The sequence below is a fragment of the Mesoplodon densirostris genome, chromosome 15, assembly GCF_025265405.1.
Source record: "Mesoplodon densirostris isolate mMesDen1 chromosome 15, mMesDen1 primary haplotype, whole genome shotgun sequence".
NCBI lineage: Eukaryota > Metazoa > Chordata > Mammalia > Artiodactyla > Ziphiidae > Mesoplodon > Mesoplodon densirostris.
The window spans coordinates 78,028,455-78,050,253 of NC_082675.1; the positions used below are offsets into that span (position 1 = coordinate 78,028,455).

The following is a 21,799-nucleotide window of genomic DNA, read 5'->3' on the forward strand; positions in this document are numbered from 1 at the left end:
CGAGTCTTCACCCAGTCCTCAAGCTCAGCTCATCCCACCTGAAAACCTTCCACGGAGCCTGGCTGGACCATTCCAGCTGTCTTAGCATCTACGTCTCCTGAACTCCTCCCATATTTCATTTTGTCTGCTCTCCAGTTTTATTTTGCTACTTGATATACGACAGTCATGCTTCTCCAGTTGGACTGCAAACTCTTTGGGGAGGGGAATCACGTATCTTATTCCCATTTATCCCCACAGCACCGAGCCCCACAGCAATGGGCAACGTGAACTTCCCAGTTAGAAGAACTATTTTGTTTTTGCCAAAAAGGTGTTGTATGCAAGGTCTTACCAAACTTTTAGTTCTCTGTTCAATGTGACTGCATGCCAGCTGAAAGAGAAGCTTTACTATTCATCCTAGTTGGAGGCTATGTGGAGAGGAATAAATATTTTGTTGAATTTTCAACAAAATGACAAACATGGGCAGTCACGGGCATTTACCGAGCACTGCGTTCAAGCGCGAGTTTAAGCATTTGACAAACATCAATTCGTCTGAACCTCACACTGTATGCAGTAGGGACTGTTATTAACCCCACTTCTCACAGGAGGAGACTGAGGCAGAATAGGCAACTTGTCCAAAGCCACATGGTTAGAAAGTGCTGGATTCAAGCTCAGCTCATGTGGCTCCAGGCTGTTCCCTTAGGTGCTATGCTGTACTCCTATTAACAGGTGCGTTTTAGGTATCCAGCTTCCACAGGGCCATCCTGTCCCAGTCAGGTATACTAAAAACTGTCATCACTCAAGTCCAACGTAAACAGAGCTGATGACTAAATGTCACCTTGCACGGAAACTTCAAAAAGAAGTGTGGCTATGTGGGAGCTAAATAAACAGCATCTTTAAAGTGAAGGGTATAAAATCTGCCAGTCCATCCCAGGGGCCCCGCAGAATAGCACTGGCCATGCTCAGCAGAAATTCCAGGTTCAAACCTCTGGGCAACCTTGAGGTAGAATCCCTTTCAGACCAATGTTACTATACACCCAACAGCATCTTCCCTAATCCTTAATTTCTCAACATAAAGAAACCTAATACAATCCAAATCATAGCTGCAGTTAGATCTGTTTACTATATTTTAAATATGATCTTGCAGACCCACATACGGCATTCTTGAAAACATCAGATTAGGTACAAGAAGAGAAACCTCATCCTGGTGGTCAAATCATAGCAGGAAATGATGCCACCAGCAATTATTCATATATTAGCAGTTGCTTAAGTACCATAAGGCTTTTAGGGGAAAAGATTGTGAGCCAGTGGTTGGAAATGAAGCCCCATTATTAATGCAGTCAAGCTATTCAGCTGGATTCAATAAAATAAAAAGCCCTGCCCAGACCAGTGTCTGTAGTAGAAGATGCTAAGAGCTATTTTTTAAAAATCTGGTTTTATTGAATCCAGGCTTTATACACAGCATTCCTTCTTCCCGAATGGCTGAAGAATCATCCCATGCATTTTGAGCCATTTGAGAGGAAATGGACTTAAGCTGTGTCAGGAAAGCACAGTTAGATTTAAGGAGAGAACTTCATAATATTCAAGGTGATAGAAACCTTGGTAGCCGCTGGATATGCTGTCAAAACAGGCTGTGAAATCCTCTTTTATCAACTCAGTTCAGGTTAAAAACCATTCCTGGGGGCTTCCCTGGTGGCGCAGTGGTTGAGAGTCCGCCTGCCGATGCCTGGGACACGGGTTCGTGCCCCGGTCCGGGAGGGTCCCACATGCCGCGGAGCGGCTGGGCCCGTGGGCCATGGCCGCTGAGCCTGCGCGTCCGGAGCCTGTGCTCCGCAACGGGAGAGGCCACAGCGGTGAGAGGCCCGCATACCGCAAAACAAACAAACAAAAAAACATTCCTGGGAGCCTACTATGTGCCAGGCCCCTTGTAGGCCCTGCAAGGCCCTGAGCATCCCAAGATGAACAAACTCTAAGCCCTGCTCATGAGGAAGTTACAACCCAGGGGAGAAGACAGGAGTTCGGGGCTGACCAGCACTGGGAGACGTCGTCTCGTTGGGATGAATGTATTTGGTATAACTCCGTCTGTCCCTCTCCCTGGACTTGCCGCTGTCACTTTTTATGTCTCTGGCTCTATATTCATTGTTTTGGGACAGTTTTGTCCCCATCTCCCAGGCCCCAAGCCTCAGACCTCCCGGGTCTGGGTAGCCCACAGGGCACCATCTGTGTTTATCCCGCCAACCACAGCCTCGGCCAGCTGCTACCCCTGCCTCTACTGCCCTGCTCAGTGGCCCTGTTCACACTGGCCAGTAATGCTGGGAGACCTTTCTGATCCCAGATCTCTCTCATCCTTGTGGGCTGTACACCTGAAAAGAAACCACGGGAATAATTTACTCCTTGGGTGAAGGCATCAGGCCCAGGTGTTTCACATTCACCTGCTCGACAAACATTTACTGAATGCCAAGAGCCAGGTACCGATGGGGAGAAAAAAGAGATTGGGTAAGACTCTGTCCTCGAGGACCTTTGGATCTAATAAAGGAGTAAAAAAGACCTCAGCCCAGGGGAAAGTGCAAATAACAAACTATAAGACAAGGTTAAAAAATAGAGATGACTGCCAGGGAAGGTCTAATTGGACCAGTTATCGTCAAAAAACAATGCCCCAAATGAGCAGAGTTCTTGTACCAGATCTCCTGCCAAGCTATGCTCTCTACCTTAGAGCAAGCCCGTTGCCTTTTTGTTAAACCATGGGGCTTAATCCCGTATCAGTCATGGTCAGGGTTGCAGGCCCACAAGACACAAAGCCTGGCCCCCGGGTGTGAGAAAGCTGCTGGCTGCCCTCCCCAGAAGGGACCATGGGGGTGACAGCCTCTCAGGGCTTTACAGACTGCCCAGTATGATGCCCCAGACAGACAGTCACTGGGACAGAGGGACCTAAGGGGGTGCTAAGGAGAGGAGAGACGGCTCCCAGGGAAGGAGAAGGATACTCTGCAGAGCAGGAGAAACTTGGCCAACCAAACCTTGGATTGAGCCTTGAACGATGAGAGGGTTTGGATTTGGGGAAAAGGAAGGAGAGTCACCCAGATTAGCTGCTAGGAGCCCTGGGGGGGGGGAGGGATCATACATGCGTATCCTTGACTGGCTCGGCGACATGATCTCGGGCATATAGGGTCACAGTGATGTCCCCACCATCACACTGTCACTTCCCATTCTCCTAGACACCCCACCCCCCAAGTCATGCCACACTCTCGGCCCTGATTCCTCCTCAGTTCCCTTCATGTTCCAATGGTACTGATGATGTCCCTCGCCAGGTCACAGGACTTCCCAGCAAACCTGAACTTCCAGCTGATCTTTGCTTCATTTCCCTCAACTTCCCACGATGGCATTGGAGCTGGTCCTTTCACTCCCATGCCTTTTTTTTTTTTTTTTTTTTGCTTCATTTACAATTTACTAAGCTCTTGCAGTATTTCAGAGTGACATGGGGATTTCAACTATCTAACATGAATGGGACAAAAGGTGGACTTCGAACATATCAAGCAAATGTCTTGATCGAATCAGACTACTGGTATAGTTTTTCAATCTATCTGTAAGAAATGTCGGTCTTCCATCCAGGCGATCTTGTACTTCACAGGGTTGGGGGTGGGGATGTTACTATCCTTAAAGTTGGAGAGGAATAGGCCCGTATTATGCTGGCTACACTATCTCATACTGGTTATTTGTTATGGCGCGTGAGAGGCAGTGGGCTAGAAAGATTCCAATCAGCTGGAAGCAAGCGACTCCAGAAGAAATTCCCGCAACAACTCCCATTTCTGACTCTATCATGGTCATCACCTTTATAAAACAACCTTCATGGTTTACTTTATCTGCATCTCTCTGAGGAGAACAACCTTCAAGTTTACAGCAGCTCTTGGGAAATCCTTTTTCTGAGTAATAATTAGTAACCTTCCAATCTCTATAGTCGGTGACACCACAACAATGCAACGTATTTTGGATCTTGTCTACTGCATCGCTTCTATAATCTCCCGTAGCATTATATTGCTTTAAAGCTTTCTCATAATTATTCTTAAAGCTGTTCTTAATCTCATGTCCGAAAACAAATCCTACGACGGCAGCGACCAGTTCAACCAAAAAAATGAGAGTCAGAAACATTGCATACAGTTTTAGCATCCGTGCAGACGCTCAGCAGGTAGCAAAACAGCCGAAGGTGCCCAAAAGAATAATGACAGTGCCAGTGCCAATGAGCACGAAGGGGACATTGGTGGCCTTTTCATTTAAAAGGGAGAAATAACTCTCTAGGCTCACCTTGCCCCAAATGCCAACAGCAAGAAGGGTAACACCAGTGATCCAGGAGATGACTGTGTCGATCAAGAGGACGCTCTTGAAACAAGTGATGACCGGTTCGGTCTGCAGCCTCCGAGACGGGGACGCCACGACTAGCCTGAGACCCTGCCCCGCCGTGCCAGGCGATCGGAACAGAGTGAGTGAGGCGCGGAGCCCCCGGGTCTCCCCGGAAAGTGCCAAAAAGTTACTCTCTCCCATGCCTTTTGTCAGCCATCGTGTGTCAAAGGCAGAGTGTCAGAGAAAACAGAGCATACTCAACAACAGAAAACGCAGACAAAACTCAGTGGCTGAAGACCTTTGTAGAAGGTACTCTCACAGTCACTGGCCGAGAGGATACCTTACCCTTTGTCACACCAGCTCTCACTGGCTGAGACCATACAACAGAACTGTGGAAAACGTATACATATATAAACAATGAGCACTAATGAAATACATTTGGGAGGAAATTATTGCAGAGAGAAACATCATAAGGAATTGGTGTTCCTTAGAAAGGTGTTAAATGGGGTTAAGTATTAACAAACCCTTCCAACACCGGGCAGATTATATATATAATCGTATTGACTTTGAGTGTGATAGCTAAGTGCTAACTGAGGGGAAGGAGGCCATCAGGTTAAGTTCGGGTAGGAAAACGTTGATATTATAGCGTTAGGAATGACGCACTCCTTAAAGGATAGAAGTTTATGTATCATATTGGTTGACCTACCTTCCTCCATCTCTTCTTCGTTCGTTCGTTCGTTCCTTCCTTCCTTCCTCCCTCCCTCCCTCCCTTCCTTCCTTGGAGCTAGGCACTGGGCTAGATGCTGAGACTAACGAGAAGAATAAGATATGATCTCTGCCTTATAGGGCTCACATTCCAGCTAGGGAGACCAACAGCCACCCCGTTCTAGTGTTGCAACACCGTAAGGTGCTATGATAGAGGCATGTGGGAAATGCTTCAGGAGCATGATGGAAGGTGGCATCTGCTTTGAATGGGTTTCAGTGGACTCCCTGGCAAATAATTCTGTAATAAATATTTCTCTTATGTCTCACTGCTAGGGGTTTAGCTGTCCTTCACAATCACCTATTCCCACCCTTTCTCTTCTTCTGTCTCTCCCTCTCTCTCTTCCTTCTTCCATCATCTATTTATCTACCTCTCTCCACCTATCAACTATATCTACCTACCTACCCATCCATCCATCCATCCATCCGTCCATCCATCCATCACATTTTAAATCATGTAACTTTCTAAGATAGGCTCTTATCCTTGCTGCAGGGACAGCCTAGCTACCAAAGATCATTTTGCTAAAGTGAAAGTTGACAAAGGGAGTCTGGAGTTCCTTCTCCAGAGGTCTTTGAAAGGATTCTTCTCATCTGTCTGAAACGGTTAGATGGTCCTGCCTGAAGGCAGCCGGGCCGACTAGAGGGCATCTCAAGGGCTCCTCTGTGTCCTTGTTTCCTCTGTTTCCAAGAGCCCCTAAGTGTCCTTGGACCATGAGCAGCTGCTACCCTTTCAGCACTGGGCCCGGCTGCCCAGGCCAAAAGCTGAGCTGAGAAATGGCAGCCCTGGAGGGTCTGTTTCCATATTCTTAGAGGTCACTGTTGCAGCTGGCTGCTGTTCTAATAAAGACTGCCAACTCTGCATTAAGAGTCACACCTGGGTTACAATCATTCCTAGCTGACATCAAGAGCCAAAAATCCATGAGATGCTTGGACTCAGCATCTTGTTATGTAGCTTGCATTTTCTAATGCCTTAAAGCTTCTGATCTGTTTTCAGTTGGAAGGAAATGGAGACTGCTCCATTCACTGGTAAATTAATTTGGCCTCTGTAGCATTAATTTCCACAGGTTCCCTCATCTTCTGTTAAGTATAAAGTCTTCCTGGGATAGCAGGGCTTTTTAGGTGGTCTGCATATCCATGGGAAAAGGAAAGGAAATACGAGGGTGGTATCTAGAGACATTGTTAGCCAGTGGTTACTGAACTTTCTCGACTGCATCCAAAGCAAAGGGGCTGGTCGCCCTCAACAGCTAAACATAAACAGTGTGGCATCCTGCACACTGGCAGCCTCAGTGGGCTTGAGTCTTTATCTTGGGGTCTTACCTATCTTTGGTAAGAACTGCTTATTGACCTAACAGTACTGAATCAACGGGTCTGATCCTGAGGCTCTGGTTTACTGTCTCGGAGGCACTCCAGCTCTTGATCCTTAAAGGCTGACAAGGGCTCCACAGGTCTCTAGGCAACGCAGACACCCAATAATGTCTAGTGACATGAGTTCCCCAACTGATTCCATGAGGGACTTCTTTGGAGTTGTCAGAAGGAACCGGGCCTGTTTTCTCAATTAAATGCAGACAAAGAGTTGCCTTTTCTTTTAGGGATAGATACCAATGGACATCATCAAAGTAATTTTAACCCTATTTAAAATTTGAGGGCTTCCCTGGTGGCGCAGTGGTTGAGAGTCCGCCTGCTGATGCAGGGGACACGGGTTCGTGCCCCGGTCCAGGAAGATCCCACATGCCGCGGAACGGCTAGTCCCGTGAGCCATGACCGCTGAGCCTGCGCATCCAGAGCCTGTGCTCCGCAACGGGAGAGGCCACAACAGGGAGAGGCCCGCGTACCGCAAAAAAAAAAAAAAAAAAAAATTTGATCTTTTGGGGACAGCAAAGGTGACCTGTTTACATTCTTTTACATTTTTTGATGTCCTATTTGTGATTACAGTGATCAAACTCATATAATCAATAGCCAGATTATGAGTATAATCAGTGATCAGCACCTGAGAGGAAGCCTGACATGGTGGCTAAGAACATAACATGGGTTTCATCCTGGCTCAGCCACTTCCTATGGCATGATCTTGGGCAAGGTGCTAAATGCGCCTCTGGGCCTCAGTTACTTCATCTGTAAAGTGGGGATAATGACCGTACCTGCCTCATTAAGTTCTTGTGAAGATTAAATGACTCATTGTATGTAATATGCTTAAAGCGGTGCTGGCCCAGCACATGGTAAGTGCTGTATGTTAGCTAGTATTATATTAAGAATGAATCGATCATGGAGCTAATCAATACCTAGCAGACAGGGCAACGTCTAAGAATCTGGATTTTAATTTAATTTAATTTATTTATTTTTTGGCCACACCGCAAGGCTTGTGGGATCTTTAGTTCCCCAACCAGGGGTCGAACCCCGGTCCCCGGTAGTGGAAGCACGGAGTCCTAACCACTGGACCGCCAGGGAATTCCTGTGAATCTGGATTTTAGATGAGATACAATAATACAGCAAAGAGCTTGGAACAGTGCCTGATGCATAGTAAGCTGGGACCTACTTCTATTTTGATCTGCTGTTTTCGACCTTGTCTTATCCTTGCAGAGCTCTGTGGCACCACATTTTGCTTCCTCTCTGCCATCCGTGGTGTTCAGAAAAGGCCCAGCCCCCAGCCCCAGGTCAGGGGGAGTCCTGACTAACACGGTGAGGTGCAGAGTCACAGGCTGATACATGACCAGTAAGTTGGGTCCCATTTTGGAGTCCTTTTTCCCTGCTTCATTGTCCGTCTACACGTTTCCCCTCGCATCCTCTCTTTATATGTGAGTCTTCAAATCATGGGGCCGCCTGCACCCTCTGAAATCTTCATCCACTTGTACTTCTCTTTTGCACATAAGGAAACACAGGTACAAATGATAACATGAAAAGGGTGTATGAAATCAACCAGGCTTGTCATCGAAGGTCACTGCGTTGCTGCTGGCAGTTGGCTGGGCATTGGTACAAAGAGAATTATACCAATCAGGTGCCTTCTTCCAAAAACTGAGAATCAGAAGACAACCCTTCATTAGGTATTCTTGGTAAATAGACTTTTTTGACAAGATTGGAAAAGGGTTAATTTATCTTTGAGATAATGTTAATAAAATATTACAAACTGAGTTTCTGTGGGATTTTCTCACTGTTATAATCGATGTTTTCTTCTACTGTGAACTCAAAGTGAACTTTTTTGTATAAGTCTAAAATCCATGTTTTTGCCTACGTATTCATAGCCATGTGTGATGTGGAGCTATTACCCTGCCACTGGTTTAATGTGTACTTTTCAAGTTTTAGTCCCCAAGTTGGACTAATGGGTTACAAAAACAACAACAAAAAAAAAACCCTTAATTTCAAAGATCTGGCCTTTTAACCTTTTGGGAAGTGAAAGGCTTTAAATAGTCCACCAATACATTTCACAGTGTCCATCGTGCAATTCTACAAGCACTGTGTGAATGAGACCAATTCACTGCCCCGGTTAGGGAGGTTAGCAGATCCTGATAAATTCAGATAAAGTGTAATGAAAATGCTTAGCAACTGGGGGCCCATTAGGGTTCAGAAGGCTTGCAAAAGAAAAGCACTTATAATCATGAGATGAGAAGGGATGTTACTGACAACAGCCAACAGATTGATAACGTCATTTTTTCTTGTACAAGTCTAGTTAAGTGCATTCACAAAAGCACTACACAATGCCACGGGTAAAATGAAACTGGAGAACCTTCTGGAAGAGAGCTAGCCAAATATATATGATAAACATGCTTCAAGTTCTAGGAGATGGAGATAATATGTATAATGAATAGAACCGAGATTTCAACTCTGACCTGCAGTTGGGCTAAGGCATCCGAGGCACAGATTTTTCCACTGACCCCCCAAGATGAAGAGCACTGGGCTTCCTCAAGGTCTGTGCAGTTAAAAACCCAGCAAATGGGGCTTCCCTGGTGGCGCAGTGGTTGGGAGTCCGCCTGCCGATGCAGGGGACACAGGTTCGTGCCCCGCCCGGTCTGGGAGGATCCCACATGCCGCGGAGCGGCTGGGCCCGTGAGCCATGGCCGCTGAGCCTGCGCGTCCGGAGCCTGTGCTCCGCAACGGGAGAGGCCACCACAGTGAGAGGCCCGCGTACCGCAAAAAACAACAACAACAACAAAAACCAGCAAATGAACGCAATCTGAATTAACACGTTCTGAAGCCAAGGGAGCACCTCCCTGGGTAATTACTAATTCATTCTTATTAGTCCTCGCTTATCTGTTTACGGAGCAGGAACAATGTGGACATTAAGGATGCTGCGACTGCTGGCCCTGAACAGCTGGTGAGATGGATCTTGCTTTTTAATCAAGAGATAATCATTTTCCCACCTAGGATCTCAGGGAGCCAAGGAACATGCTCTCAGGGTAAGGATCAAAGTTGAATGTGATGAATCCTAAACGATCAATCCTACCTGAAAATTTAAAAAGCCTCCTATGAGGTCATGAAGGCAGAAAAGTCTATCTTTACACACACAGGGCTCAACTGAGCATTCATTCCTCTTCTAGCTCATCTTTTTCCTCATTTACACCATTATCAGCATTTCCACTGGCTCTGCACAGGATGTCTATAAATAGCACTTAAAAACTGGGGGAAAAAAAAAGGCAGTATATTGTCTAACTTGAAATTACCTTTCAAAGCTACATTAGCTTCAATGTAAAAGTTGGGCTCAATTGTTCTCTTTGTCTTATTCCTGGAAGAAATGAACACACCTAAGATGAAGAAAAATTCTGTTCTAGTGTATATACCTTATGGGCTCACTGTTAAAATGCACAAATGCCAGAAATACCAACTCTACCTGAACATTTTGGGTATTATTTGTTTAAACATGTTTGTTTTCTTAGTTACGCTAAAAATATTTCCCCCTGGTGTTTCTGAAGGGACATTTAGACTAAAATAAAAATAAAAATAAAAATAAATGACATGTTTAAAAAGTTATATTCATCAGACCTGCAGCAGAGCACAGAAAACGGATGGAGGAAGTGAATTTTAGGACCTGTGTGGTGGCTTTCCTATTTTGATTGCTCTAAATAGATGTGGAAAAACAAACTGAAAGAAAAAAGCACATCTCCACCCTATGCAAGTGAGGAATGAAAAAATATTCCTCATATTGAGTTAAGCTTAGAAATAAATTAATACATGTCCATATAAAAGTTCTTCCTGGGCTTCCATGGTGGCGCAGTGGTTGAGAGTCCGCCTGCCGATGCAGGGGACACGGGTTCGTGCCCCGATCCCGGAAGATCCCACATGCCGCGGAGCGGCTGGGCCCGCGAGCCATGGCCGCGGAGCCTGTGTGTCCGGAGCCTGTGCTCCGCAACGGGAGAGGCCGCAGCAGTGAGAGGCCCGCGTACAGCAAAAAAAAAAAAAAAAAGTTCTTCCTGTTGTTATATATCAAACCCTGTTACTATGAACTATAATAATTATATAAAGCCTTTTTTGTACCAAACTTTTTATCATTTGGTATAGTCTTTTCTTTTTGGCCGTGCTGAGTGGCACGTGGGATCTCAGTTCCCCGACCAGAGATCGAACCCGGGCCCTTGGCAATGAGAGCACGGAGTCCTAACTACTGGACCGCCAGGGGATTCCCTCATTTGGTGTATTCTTAACTGAGCTTAGAAATCTTAGGGGGTAGTGATCATAAATATTTATTGTAGAATATGGACTACAGTCAAATTTGACTTAGTTTCCTTTTAAGTGAGAAAAACATAATAAGAATTTTAACAGAGAAAGGAACATACAACCCAGGGTTTCTTCCCTTAGATAATAGAACCCTTTATTAGGATGCCTATGGCTTCAGGGAGTCCATAAATTCCCTGAAAATAGTTGGCTAAGTTTCCTGTGTTTGTGAATTTTTCTGGGGAGAAGGTACACAGCTTTAGTTTAATTCTCAAGGGAGATATATATATATATAAAATCATGTGCATACACTCACATATACTCATTTAATTCTTTATAAAACCCCTATAGTGTCAGTGTTACTTGACCCTCATTTTATAGGTGATAAATTGAGGCCTAGCAGAGGTAAATGACCTGTCCAGAGTCATATGTCAGATGGTAGCACAGTCCATTCTGAAAGCCAGATTTACCTGTTTTCTAGGGTAGCAGTTGTTTCACTAAAAGCTAAGGGACCCAAACAAGACTATGAACCCAAAACATTACTCACTGAGAAACAAGACTGGAACTCAGAATTTCTCGCAGGTGCCTCAGCACAATGGGGTGTGGGAGTAAGGGGATGGCCGTGTTTGCTTTTTATTTTCCTGTCCCTACTCTGCTTTTCCTGATGCGCATGGATGTGTCTCCTGTTGTTTATATTCTAGTCTAAAATTAAGCACCAAATCGTGCATTTCTTTTCTGAGACCCAACTGAAAAATGGAACATCATTTTCCATTATAAGTGGCCTAAAGAGGGTCTCTGTAGCCCTCCTTAAATGTAATCACATCTCTTGTCATCTCTAGCAAAACGCTGAATTTCATGGCATTCCATTAAGAACTACAGAGCACACCCCCGCGAGGGATGTGGGATCTTAGTTCCCCGACCAGGGATTGAACCCGTGCCGCCTGCAGTGGAAGTCCCCATACCCCCTTTTAAAAATGTTTATTGTCTGCCCTTTCACCTAAGATGTCATGCTGAACCACCAATCAAAGTGAAGGCGTGTCCTGACATTCTAGAGAAGTCTATCATATTTTGTCAAAAGTCACCTTGCTCAAATATAATCTCCATTCAAAAGGCCAACATGAGTGGTCCTTCCGTCACTCTCTGAGGCTCAGAAGTGGTTCATCCCCTGGAAAGTCAGAAAGCCAAATTCTTAGGACTCATGAAAAAATACTAGATAAGAATGTTTGAACCTAAATGTCGCGTTACTTCTCCTTTGTTGAACCTTAAAAGGTAGAGGCTAATTTGAAGATTACTAACCTGTCAAATGATGGAAAAATATACATAGAAAAATATATATTTAAAGTTAAACTTGGCAGTGGTGACTACCCAAACGCCATCACCAAACTAGCTATTCGTGTGCTGTACTGTCTACAAGCTCTTTCCCATAAATTATTTCCAGGAGTCATATCAAAATATTTAACAACCAGCATGGTGTGCACCCAAGCCCATCAGAATAGATTTCAGCTGGCTGTACATAGCTGGCACAGCTGTGCTGGGGCATCCCAGGTGAATTCCAGCCCTGTTTAGTTCATTTGAGGTCCCTTGTTGGCACTAAACTGTTTTACCAATGGGTTTAAGAAGAAACTCAAAGGTGAGGAAACCCGAGCTCAGAGATGTTAAGAAGTGGCCTGGACCAGTCAGCCAGTTGATGGTAGAGATAAGATTCAGATTCAGATTTTCTGACCCCTGCTTTCTCCTCTTCCCATGACACGTGACCAAAAATATTTCCAGGGAGACTAGGTTGCCTGGAGCCCATGCCACGTGGGACCATGAAGCTATTGGGACCACACAGGAGATGATCTATTTAGACACGTTTTTAGAACCTGTGGGACAGGGGAACTCTGTTCTCGAGGTTTCTGTGGGGCCTGCACCTCTCAGAACAGAGTGACCAGGGGCTGGGTCAGTAGCACCCACTTCACCGGAATCCTTGAAACCTCACAAGGGAAGTTCTCACACCAGAGATTTGACTTAGGCTAAAGGGAATGAAGTTGGCTTGGAAGATGGGAATGAAGTTGATGTGGGATGATGGGAAGGCGGGGGAAAGCTGTGGACGGCGTTTTCAAGCAAAGCTACGTCTAAGGAAATGACCTCAGCTCACGGTACTGCCACTCTCATCTGATTGTCTGCTTCCCGGACAAGTCGTGCAGTGTGTGCCCGTCAGCATTCTGCACGGTCCACTAACAGGACATCATGCTACTGAAACACGAAGCAGGGGCGGGAATGGAAACCAGTGTCCTGAGAACCCTGGCGATCAAATCACTTGCAGACTAATCAGGATTTTCCATAACAATGAGACCTGGCCCGAGAGACGGCTCTCTGCCTCTGGTCCTCTCTCCACACCTTTCTGACTCTAGGGACCCACTGAGTGTGTGGACGGAGGCCGAGGAGGCCGACGCAGGTGGTCAGGCATCTGAGGACTGAAAACCTTCCTACTGTTGGCCCGTGACAGGAAGTTTGTCTGCCTAGCAGTGTCCAGGGCACGGTAAACGCGTGCTCAGGAAATGTTTGTTGATTGAGTGAGTGAATGGGTAACTGAAATAATGAATGAATGAGTTAGTGAATAAGTGAGTGAAGGAGGGCGTGGGTGGCAAGTGTGTGGTGAGGGGCAAGGACGGTAACACCCAGACTTCAGTCAATTCCTGGGACGCCCCCCAAGCCCCCCTGCTCAGGTAGGATGTACCAGACACGCCTTTGCTAAGGGCAGGTGAAGGTTAACTGTTCAGCCACACCTTGGCACATCTCATCTCATTCACCTCTACCACAAAGTGAAGAATAGTACACAGAACCCTTAAAAGACCAAAACCTAACCCGGGGGCTCTGATTCCAGGCGCAGGTCCCCTCCAGGACGACATGCCAGAGGGTTCCCTGCAGTTTCTCCGAGAATCCACCCTGAGCCTCCCCCGTCACGCTGTCCACTCAGCCTGCAAATCCCTTTCTTCTCCCTCACCGCTCTCCTAAACAGCCCACCTCGGGAGACCACGGGCCACTTCCCCGTCGCCCAAGAGGCCCTCCTGGCCACACTTCTCACCGCCCACCTCCCCGGGCGTTGGCCTCAGACTGGAAACTTTGCTCACCTTCTAAACAGGACGGTGAGTTGGCCAGTGTCAGAGAAACTAGCGCCAGGCTTGACGAACGGATGTTTGTTGATGAATTACAAAGGCATTCTGGCCAGTTAGAGTTGCCCTTCAAGAGTTTAGGCTTTTATGTTTCCAGTGACCCTCAGGACACAGCCCTGGGCTCTGGGGTGGGCAGTGGTGATGTGCTCTCAGAGGGGCTGGGGGAGCAGGGCCACCAGACGTGTCTGAGGGATCGAGCTTCCGAGCCTCCCCGTCTGCAGGCTGGCCATTCACCAGGGAGGGGCGTGCCCGCCCGGCCAGGAAGAGACTGCACTGGAAGATGAGCCCACCCCTCCTCCTCCTCCTCCAAAGAACAGCACCACCAAGCCCACCCGCGTGGCTGTGTAGGACGGACACACCTCGAAACAGTGTTTGGTCATCAGCCGCTTCCCAAAGCTCAGAGTCCCAGTGTCGCAGGGTGGCAAGAGAATCGGGGATGCTGGGGTCCCCCTGGGTTGTGTCCCCTGAGCCAGGGGGCCTCATGATAAATCAACAGGAGACCAGGGGCCATGAAAACACTTGGCTGTGGCATAAACTACCAGCTAGTGGCAGATTATGGTACTTGATGGCACCGCCGCGTAACAGATTTTGTCAATTCTTATTCTCTGGAGATCATAGGCCGCCTGGCTACGGCCGCTTAATAGGAAAGCACTCCAAGATTCCAAGAGACGAAAAGGCTCATAACCGAAGTTTACAAATGTAAATGGCCTTCCATTACAACCCAGAGAGGGAAATGCATCTAGGGGGAGGGAGGGATGATCTGTAATGCCATCTCAGGGTTGAATCCAAGGCACAGGGAGAATACAGACGGTTTAAAGATGTGGGCAAAGGTTCTCAGGGCGAAGGATGTCCATTTCCATCCAAGATCAAAATGCGGTTTGGGAAAACAATTACCTGCCTGGGATCCTGGGAAAGTAAAACTTCCTGGTTTCTCTGCCAGGAAGAGCGATTGTAAAACAAGGGCTGAGACTCGCACAAACAAGATTTTAGAATTTTATCCAAACAGCTGCAGTTCACCTTCGAGGAGCCCAGACGCACTTGGGTCTGATAGATGTTGCGACACCGAATTCGAGGTCTCCCCAGCCCGCTGCCAAGAGCTGGCCCCGTGGGACAAAGAGAGAACAGTTGCTCTCTTAATGGGAGCAGAAAACAAAACTCTCCCCCCCCCCCCAGCTCCCTGCTTTGTTGTGAAATTGTCACTGTGCCTTTGAGGAGAGATTCAAATCCGAGCCATGTCAAATTTAAAGGGCAGGTTCCCAGGCAGGGAAGGGAGAGGGTTTCAAGGGGGGAAAAGAGCCAGTTGCCTGTGAATTTATGGAGGATTTGGGAATCACAAGAGTCATGGGACTTGACTCAATTAAAACGAATGGAAAAGCACAAGCCCGTAATTTAAAAATAATACTAAAGGAAAGCAGCAAGGATATTCTGGCTTGCTTTGCTCATTCTTGAGCCCGCTTGGGAACCTCGGAACAGGTTTCCTGAAGCACAGCATGGGTGCCGAGCAGCTGTTTTTACCTATTTTCCTGCACTTGACACACAAAGATTCTGCAATGGAGATCGAGAATGAATGGTCCACCCACCAAAGAACATTTCCTGAGAATCAGGGAGGTGCTCAGCAAAGTTGCTGCAGTTGGGGAAAGCAAAAGTATTCTAGTTTTCAAGGCGTGGGCAGAAGAGACTAGAGAGTTTGAAACCAGCTACAGGAAAGCTGCCTGCTTTGGCAGCCTTGCCGGATTCTCAGACACACAGGACACCTTAGCTTTCCAGAAGGCAGCCCTGGATGCCTCCAGAGCACCTGAGTCTCTCATCTGGTTCCACATCTTTGGAAGAGCCCACGCCGGCTCTCTATAGGAGCCCTTCCACACGTCCCCCTCCCGGTGCCATTTGTAAAGGTGAGGAAAGATGGATGATGCCAGAGAAGTTCGAATCCCATAGCTTTGTTTCCCAGAGAACCACACACGGGGGTGTGGGAGGGAGAGCCCCAACTCCATCTTAGGAAGGGAGGACGTCTCAGCAAGGGGCCTGATTGTTTCCAGGTCTGAATATTACCATTGGTCTTTGCACGGACATTGACACTGAAGAACTATTCCTTGACTACTCGAGTCCAGAGATTGTTTTCAAGTTGGCTCATCCTCCTTTCTAAGAGGAGAATAATAAAAGTATCTAACTTATAGGTTAGAGTTCTTACGAAGATGAAATGAACGCTTATGAAGATGTGCGGTGCTTTGAACGGAACTCAGCACACAGTAGGTGTTCAGTAGATATTAAATTTTATTACTGTCATGAGCACCATTTTCCTGACTGTTCATTCATTGAGCTTTCTGTTTTCTCAGTCAACGAGATCTGTATTTTGACACATATCAAAAGGTATTTTTATGAATGTTTAATGCCCCCTTCATTTATGAAAGAACTCCAGGATCTCCCCGTTAACTAAGTATATGGCAATCTATGCCATCTATCAATTAAGCACCATTTTTGACACGATTTTTAAAGCCTTACATTTTTGCAACATTCCTTCCTTCTTCTCCCGTCTTCTCTCTCCCAAATCCTCTAAAGATCCCTAGCAGATATTTTATTAACCCCTGATAGATTATGGGCAATGAGTTTTAGTAGTAGGAAGATAAAGGTCATTTATAAAGTTGCTTTTCAAACACCAGCACCCTGGCCACATCGCGAAGAGCAGGAGAGTGATTAAAATCCCGCCCGTAAAGCAGAAGCCCTTGGTGTTGCTAAGGATTCTTGTCCTTAAGCAAAAACTACAGCAGGAATCCCTACCGCCAACCCCCCTTCATGAAATGGAAAATGAACCACTGGCCGCTCCCCTGTGAGACAGTTTAGGGTTTACTCCCCTGGAGCGGGGGTGGAGGCGGGCGGTCAGCCCACCCCATTGGGCTTAGTCTCCATGGTGTTTTCCACTTACCCAGGCTGACCAGGGCCACGTGAATGACTTGCTACCGGCCAGCCAAGTGGCCAGGCTGCTCCTGGTGAGAACTGTGCCTCGGAGAAGCAGCGGGGACCACACAGGAGAGGAGGTGGGTCTCCCATCCATTCTCCACAGACCCTCTTCCAGCTACGGGGCTCCATCACCAACACTCCACGCCCCTCCAGCTCCCAAGTCTTTGGTGCGGGGCCCCTACAGTAGCTGCTCCTATGAGCAGACACATCCTTTTTCCTATTATAGTTACAACAAAAACAATAAGCAATAAATCCACTGAGGGTCCTTGTGGCCTCCCACGGACCGACATTCTCACAACACCCATGGCAACTTGTTAGTGCCCTGACCCTTTGATTCACTGTGGTCCAGGGGGCTCCTCATGCCTTTAAAAATAAATATTAATGTGGAGAGGGTGCTTTGTTTCACTTTGCACTCTCAGAGCTGATGATCCAAGGCTAGGATGAGACGCGTTCAGGGCCGTCAAGTACAAAAAGGGAGAGACAACCCACTCCTGCCTCTGCAGTCAGATATGAAGAGGCTTTTGCCTTGTTTGGCGAGGGGCTGCTAATGCGGGGGATGCCAGTTTTAGAGTCCGTCTCAGTTTGACTTGTAAATGAAAGGTGGAACCTCGCCAGGATTACCCTGCTGTGTGCCTGCTGGCCCTCTTTTCTATGTAGGGGGGAGACAGAGGTTCACCAAGATCTTTAGGAAGTTCAGGAAACTAGGAGAGAGAGCAAACCAAGTAGAAGGTGGTGGGGCTCCGTTACAGAGCATCCCCGGCGCCTCTGTGTGATCCTTCTGTGTCCTCGCCACAGACGGTGAGGACCCGGCTTTCCCTTTCAGAAAGGCTCCCTGGCTTTGGCTGTATCAGAATCACCCAGGGGGCTGGTGAAAATACAGGTCCTTCTGTGAGCCTGGCCTCTATACTTTGTATTAGTGCTCCTAAACCAATTATTTCAGAACCGCTGCCTTTCAGGAGAGCAGAGAGAAATAACTGATGAGAAGAGTTGGTAATTTTTTTTTTTTTTTTTTTTTTTTTTTTTTTGCGGTACGCGGGCCTCTCACTGTTGTGGCCTCTCCCGTTGCGGAGCACAGGCTCCGGACGCGCAGGCCCAGCGGCCATGGCTCAGGGGCCCAGCCACTCCGCGGCATGTGGGATCTTCCCGGACCGGGGCACGAACCCGCGTCCCCTGCATCGGCAGGCGGACTCTCAACCACTGCGCCACCAGAGAAGCCCCGGTAAATTTTTATTGAAATATTAATAGACATGTCTTCTAATGCTTCTTATTATGAAGCTACACTTGCAGAACGCCTGGCACGTGCCAACTTCACCATCGTTCCATCAAACCCATCCCACAGCCCCGCAGGGAGGATCAGAGGACCTGGAACCTCAGGAAGGTTCGGGGAGCCCCATGTCCAGGCACACACAGCTGGTAACTAGTTCGTCTTTAATGCAAGACCAGACGCATTCGACCACCAGTGGACTCCAGCACGGCCTCGGTTCCTCACATCCGAGGGGGCTGGGGTCGCGGCTGGCGCCCTGCCCTTTCGTGGCGAGCACCGGGAACTTGCTGGCTAGGGACCACCTCTCTCCACCACACCTGGGCGGCCCTTTGTTTCTTCTCGGTCCTCTTCTTTCCTCTTATCTTGCTTTGCCTTCCTCCTCTCTCCTTGCCTTACAGCAGTGGGTCCCAGGTCTTGCTAACACAAACACTCACACAACCACTCGGGGAGTTCCACGTCCCACCTGTAGAGAGTCTGGAGGCATTTGTTCAGGATGCAGCCTGGGCATCAGGCTTTTCGATACTCCCGGGTGATTCCAGCATGCGGCTAGGATGGAGGAGCCCAGCCTTGTTTACAGCAGCCACAGACACAACCTGCAGGATCCAGAAACTCACCCGGACACACTCATGGCTGACCACCTGCCACTGCTTTAAACGGAGCACCATGAAGAAGCATGAGGTGGCCTCAGGTGACACTCCAGCCGCATCCGCTGAGAAAACACCCGACTACAGCAGCTGACCACACGGGCCGAGGATCCTGCCCCTAGCTGGGCAGGGTGTGCCTTGTCTGGTCTCTGCAGAGGGGCTCGAGGAGGACGTACGCTGCCCCCTTGGGACCGGGGAGGCCATGGGGTGGGTGACGGGAGGAAGCAAAGCTACCACGGCCTCCCTGCCTTTCAAACAACCTGCAACACGAGCGGCTGTGCCAACTCTCTGCTGGTGAGATCAGCACCATGAAGAAGCCCATAAAACTGGCTCCATCACCCATTCTGCAGACCAGCTCCCCGGTTTCATCACACACACCCACAAGACGGACAGGACTTCTTACACAGAGCCCTGCTCCCACCACCCTCCTGAAGGAGGTCTTTCGGGCCAACACAACCTCGTGTTCCCGCTTTGGTCATTTGTCTAAGGGTAACTCATCGCAAAGGATTCCCCATCGAATACGGACTGCAGCCCATCAGGGATGAGTGGGCTGGGAACAGAGCCTCACTAAAGCATTAGGAGGCCTCCGCGACCCAGTGAGGTCGTAGCACTGCCGCGGAGAGCGCGTGTCACATCTCCAGCGCTTGGTGCAGAGCCTGGTGCACGCAGGTCACCAGTGACTGGGCAAATCCACGTCATACTGAACGTCCACAGCGGGCCCAAACCCACGAGTTGCCACAGAGCAGGACGTGCTGGGGAAGGACAACAAACACGAGGCTCTCCACACGGAGTAAGAGCGGTGGGCAGGTCAGAGCGCAGAAGGGGCAAGGGCCCGCCCCGAGAGCAAGCCGCCGGGGAGCGCAGGGCAAGGCCCCTCTGGCCACCCGTCTCCTTGGCTGTGGGCCAGGATCGAGGAGCGCCGAGCAGAGGTGGGGTGCCTGCTCCTCCGGGCCCCCCAGGTGAGGAGATCGGGCCTCCTGCAGGACCTGCTGTTGTGGGACCTGCCCCCGACCCCACGAGACTGCACTTCAGCTGAGCCCCTGACGCAAGGCGGGCGGGGGGCACACAGATGCTTAGGGACAGTGGGCTCGGGACAGCTGTTCCTCGTGAGAGACAGCTGCAGAGGGGGCCCCCCTCGCGGCCGCCGCTCAGCTGTGCCCGCGGGGACCTCGGAGAGCTGAAGCTCTCATGCTTCTACATGAGAGGAGTTTCAAAGACATCAAGAACTAAAGCAGCTCTGAAAAAGGTGGCCGAAGACGAGGGGTGGCATCTGAATGGTGACATGTGCGGCAGGGGTTCAGAGGAAGGGGAAGTCGTGACATCCCCCTTTTTGATGAGGGTTGGGGGGCTGGAGCAAACGTGTCTGAGGACCCGATATGGACATCTGTAACCACACAGTTGGAAGAGTAAACATGTGCCTGGAGAGAATCCCTTCCTATCTCTTGTGTACTTTAAGTGGTGTGACCGATGTTAGCAAGAATAACTGTACCCCTCTCTTCTTGCCCCACTATGAGCTGCACTGGAAGGCGGCTTGCCAAGGAGCACCAACACTCCATCCCACGGGGAAGAGAGCCTGCCCTGGGCCCTGGCCCTCAGATATGCGCCATCTCCAGGGCCGCACAGGCACGCATACGTGGCAGCCAGAACAGAGAAGTAAAGGCACTTTAAAGAAACCAAATGTATCCGATCCTGAAATCTTTGACTCCAACGCTACGGGTGTTCGTAGGAGACGACTCTGCCAATCAGAACGGAGACTTGTCAGCTGCTGGTCAGTGAGCCAGGGCGGCCAACCTTGGTCATTTCCATGCCAGCCTTGGCCAACTAACCGAGGCCATCTTAGGAGTAAGTATGCAACGTTATCTCGGTGGCATTATCTTTTTTTTTTCAATTTATTTATTTTATTTATTTATTTCTGGCTGCGTTGGGTCTTCTTTGCTGCACACGGGTTTTCTCTAGGTGCGGTGCGTAGGCCTCTCATTGCGGTGGCTTCTCTTGTGGTGGAGCACGGGCTCTAAGTGCACGGGCTTCAGTAGTTGTGGCACGTGGGCTCAGTAGTTGTGGCTCACGGGCTCTAGAGCACAGGCTCAGTAGTGGTGGCACACGGGCTTAATTGCTCCATGACATGTGGGATCTTCCCAGACCAGGGCTGGAACCCATGTCCCCTGCATTGGCAGGCGGACTCTTAACCACTGTGCTACCAGGGAAGCCCTTGGTGCCATTATCTTGAAACCAACCCAGTCTCCTAACTTTCCTTGTTCAGATTCTGTGCTCACCAAGCTACCTCTGAAGCCTGTCTGGCTTCCGAAGAAAACCTGCCCAGAGAGAGAGCATGGGCTGGGGCAGGTAAGCACACGATGTGTCATTACAAATGAATACACTGGCCTTCTGGTTTGAACACCTGTCCAGTGGGCTGTTAATGGGAGTCGGTCCCTAAGAGACGAATCTATCCTTGAGGAGTGAACAAATCAGATCTTCGGGTTGCCAGGATGAAGTTCAGACCTTGGACTGTGCTGAATTCAGCCAGTAATGCCCCCCTTGGGAGTCTCCTGGAGGCCACACTCGTCATCTTCCCATGGTGACAGCCCAACAGACAGCTGAAAGGCTTCCATAGCTACTTCTTGGATTACTACACTTTTTCTTGAGTATGGCCTGCATTTTACAGGGCTTGGATGCTGTGCATGATTTCTACGGAAGCAGTGAGCATCTGTTCTGCTTCTTAGGTATATGGAAAACTTCGCAGCTGATATAGATTCAGATCTGTTTAATCCTTCAGCCATGTGTGATTCTGATATCATCAGACTGAAAGGCAGTCAAAAAGGTTGCCCAGAAGGAGTTACGAGAGATGCTTCCTCTCAAAGAACACAGGATTTAGTTGGGGAGATATAAACTAAGAAGATCAAACATATGCAATGTCACAAATAAAAATATAGCTCAGACGGATAGAGGAGTGAGCCAGAACTGGGTGGAGTTGAACTCAAAAGGCTTTCTGAAAGAGGTATTTCTAAGGAAAAGCAGCTTAGTGTCATGATAAAAAGGATGGGTCTTGAATCAAAGAGACTTGGGTTCAAATGCTTGAC

At 48.5% G+C, this 21,799-nt stretch overlaps 2 protein-coding genes across 2 annotated transcripts in view; both read right to left on the reverse strand.

The window, feature by feature from the left end:
- Positions 1 to 21,799, reverse strand: part of BCL2 (BCL2 apoptosis regulator) — a 183,380-nt gene that overhangs the window by 34,761 nt on the left and 126,820 nt on the right. The window lies entirely within an intron of this gene.
- On the reverse strand, positions 3,438 to 4,456 carry LOC132502889 (tetraspanin-6-like). Its single transcript, XM_060119152.1, has one exon. The coding sequence runs from the start codon at positions 4,135 to 4,137 to the stop codon at positions 3,664 to 3,666; it is 474 nt and encodes a 157-aa protein (XP_059975135.1). The 5' UTR covers positions 4,138 to 4,456; the 3' UTR covers positions 3,438 to 3,663.

What these genes read in the sequence shown, in the direction of transcription:
- LOC132502889 (XM_060119152.1), bottom strand. Translation starts at nt 4,137, where the DNA reads ATGCTAAAACTGTATGCAATGTTTCTGACTCTCATTTTTTTGGTTGAA.